This window comes from Etheostoma cragini, chromosome 19 (genome assembly GCF_013103735.1).
Source record: "Etheostoma cragini isolate CJK2018 chromosome 19, CSU_Ecrag_1.0, whole genome shotgun sequence".
In the NCBI taxonomy this organism is placed as follows: domain Eukaryota; kingdom Metazoa; phylum Chordata; class Actinopteri; order Perciformes; family Percidae; genus Etheostoma; species Etheostoma cragini.
The window spans coordinates 1,412,454-1,414,139 of NC_048425.1; the positions used below are offsets into that span (position 1 = coordinate 1,412,454).

At 47.7% G+C, this 1,686-nt stretch overlaps 1 protein-coding gene across 1 annotated transcript in view; it reads left to right on the plus strand.

Moving 5' to 3' along the window:
• The window catches only part of LOC117935194 (serine/threonine-protein kinase DCLK2-like), a 13,792-nt gene that overhangs the window by 5,778 nt on the left and 6,328 nt on the right, over positions 1-1,686 (plus strand). The window contains exon 3 of the mRNA XM_034857332.1: positions 255-667. Coding sequence (XP_034713223.1) covers positions 255-667 — 413 coding nt within the window. The remainder of the gene's footprint in view (positions 1-254; positions 668-1,686) is intronic.

A 1,686-nucleotide genomic window follows, 5' to 3' on the forward strand; every position in this document is an offset into this window, starting at 1 on the left:
ATATTTAAATGGCCAAAGAAAGGCAGTTTTAACTCAAGTTGTTTAAAGAATAATGTGGATTTCTTGCATTTAAAGTGCTGTTCAGTGTCTTTGAACGCGGGCGATCTCTGGATACTTGAATTAAATTCTGTGTTTAATTACGTGTTTATGTGTTTTGTTTTTGGAGTTTTTGGTCCCTTTTATTGCAGCTGTTGATCTTCTTAGGAACAGATTTACAGATAAATAACTCGTTGTCCCGTCCCCTCTCTGCTCAGGCGAGTGCTACGTGTGTGCCTCCAACGAGCCTTACCGGAAGGTGGACTACTCCAAGATCTCCATCCCGAGCTGGAAGCCGGGCGCCGGCGCCAGGACGGGAGCTGGGACCTCGGGTCGACCCGCCACGGCGTCCGCGGGGGTGTCGGCGACCACCGCCGCCCCCGCCGCCATCTCCTCCTCCAAAGACCGCCCCGAGGGCCGCGAGGCCCGGGAAGGCCGGGAGAGCAAAGACTTCATCAAGCCCAAGCTGGTGACGGTGATCCGCAGCGGCGTGAAGCCCCGCAAGGCCGTGAGGATCCTGCTGAACAAGAAGACGGCGCACTCCTTCGACCAGGTGCTGGCCGACATCACGGAGGCCATCAAGCTGGACTCGGGCGCCGTGAAGAGGCTGTACACGCTGGACGGGAAGCAGGTGAGAGGATGAAACCAGAATCAGGACCAGGACCAGAATCAGAACCAGAACCAGAAATACTTTATTGATCCCCGAAGAGAAACTCTGTGTTGCAGTTGCACAAATAGTAGAAATATAAATAAAGAAATACAAGGAGTGTGGATGTTTACATAGTTAAAGGAATATTATGATACATTATTAACATAATTACCATAATTAAGGTGTTGCAATGGTGAAAAGTAATAATAATTATAATAATATGAATAATAATAGTATAGCTGTTGAGTATTGCACATTTCAGGCCGGTGTTATTGCACAAAACAGATAATATTGTCCAGTTTCAACCTCTCTAAGTCTTAGAGAGGCAGGAATGACTTCCTGTGGCGCTCTGTGGTGCATTCTGGGAGAATGAGTCTTTCACTGAAAGTGCTCCTGTGATTGAGCAGCGAGCCATGGAGTGGGTGCGAGACAGTGTCCAAGATGGCATGTAGTTTGGAGAGCGTCCTCCTCTCCGGCACCCTCCCACAGAGAGTCCAGATCCCCCCCCCACAACGTCAGAGCTCCTTTAAGATGCTCCTTTCAGTCTGAAGTGTTGGGACGGTGGGTTCAGTCTCTTTTGAAGCTTAATATTTGGTTCTTTCAGTGAAATGCGTCTGTTTACCAGCTCAAGTCAAGCTGTGTGACTTTGCACATGCTCTGATCCTCTTTTGTGCAACTCCTATTGAATTAAGGATTGTGGATTATAACGACGATTTTTAACACACACACACACACACACACACACACACACACACACACACACACACACACACACACACACACACACACATTGAAGTTACAGATAAGGCTGTCGGCTGTAACACAATGATGGCGGGGAGCTGGAGAAAAGCAGAGAAAGAGGGAGCTTGGTGGGAATGTATGAAGGTTGTTCAGCTCAGATTTAAAGGTCCCATGACATGGTCTCTTTGGATGCTTTTATATAGACCTTAGTTGTCCCTAATACTGTATCTGAAGTCTCTTTATATAGACCTTAGTGGTCC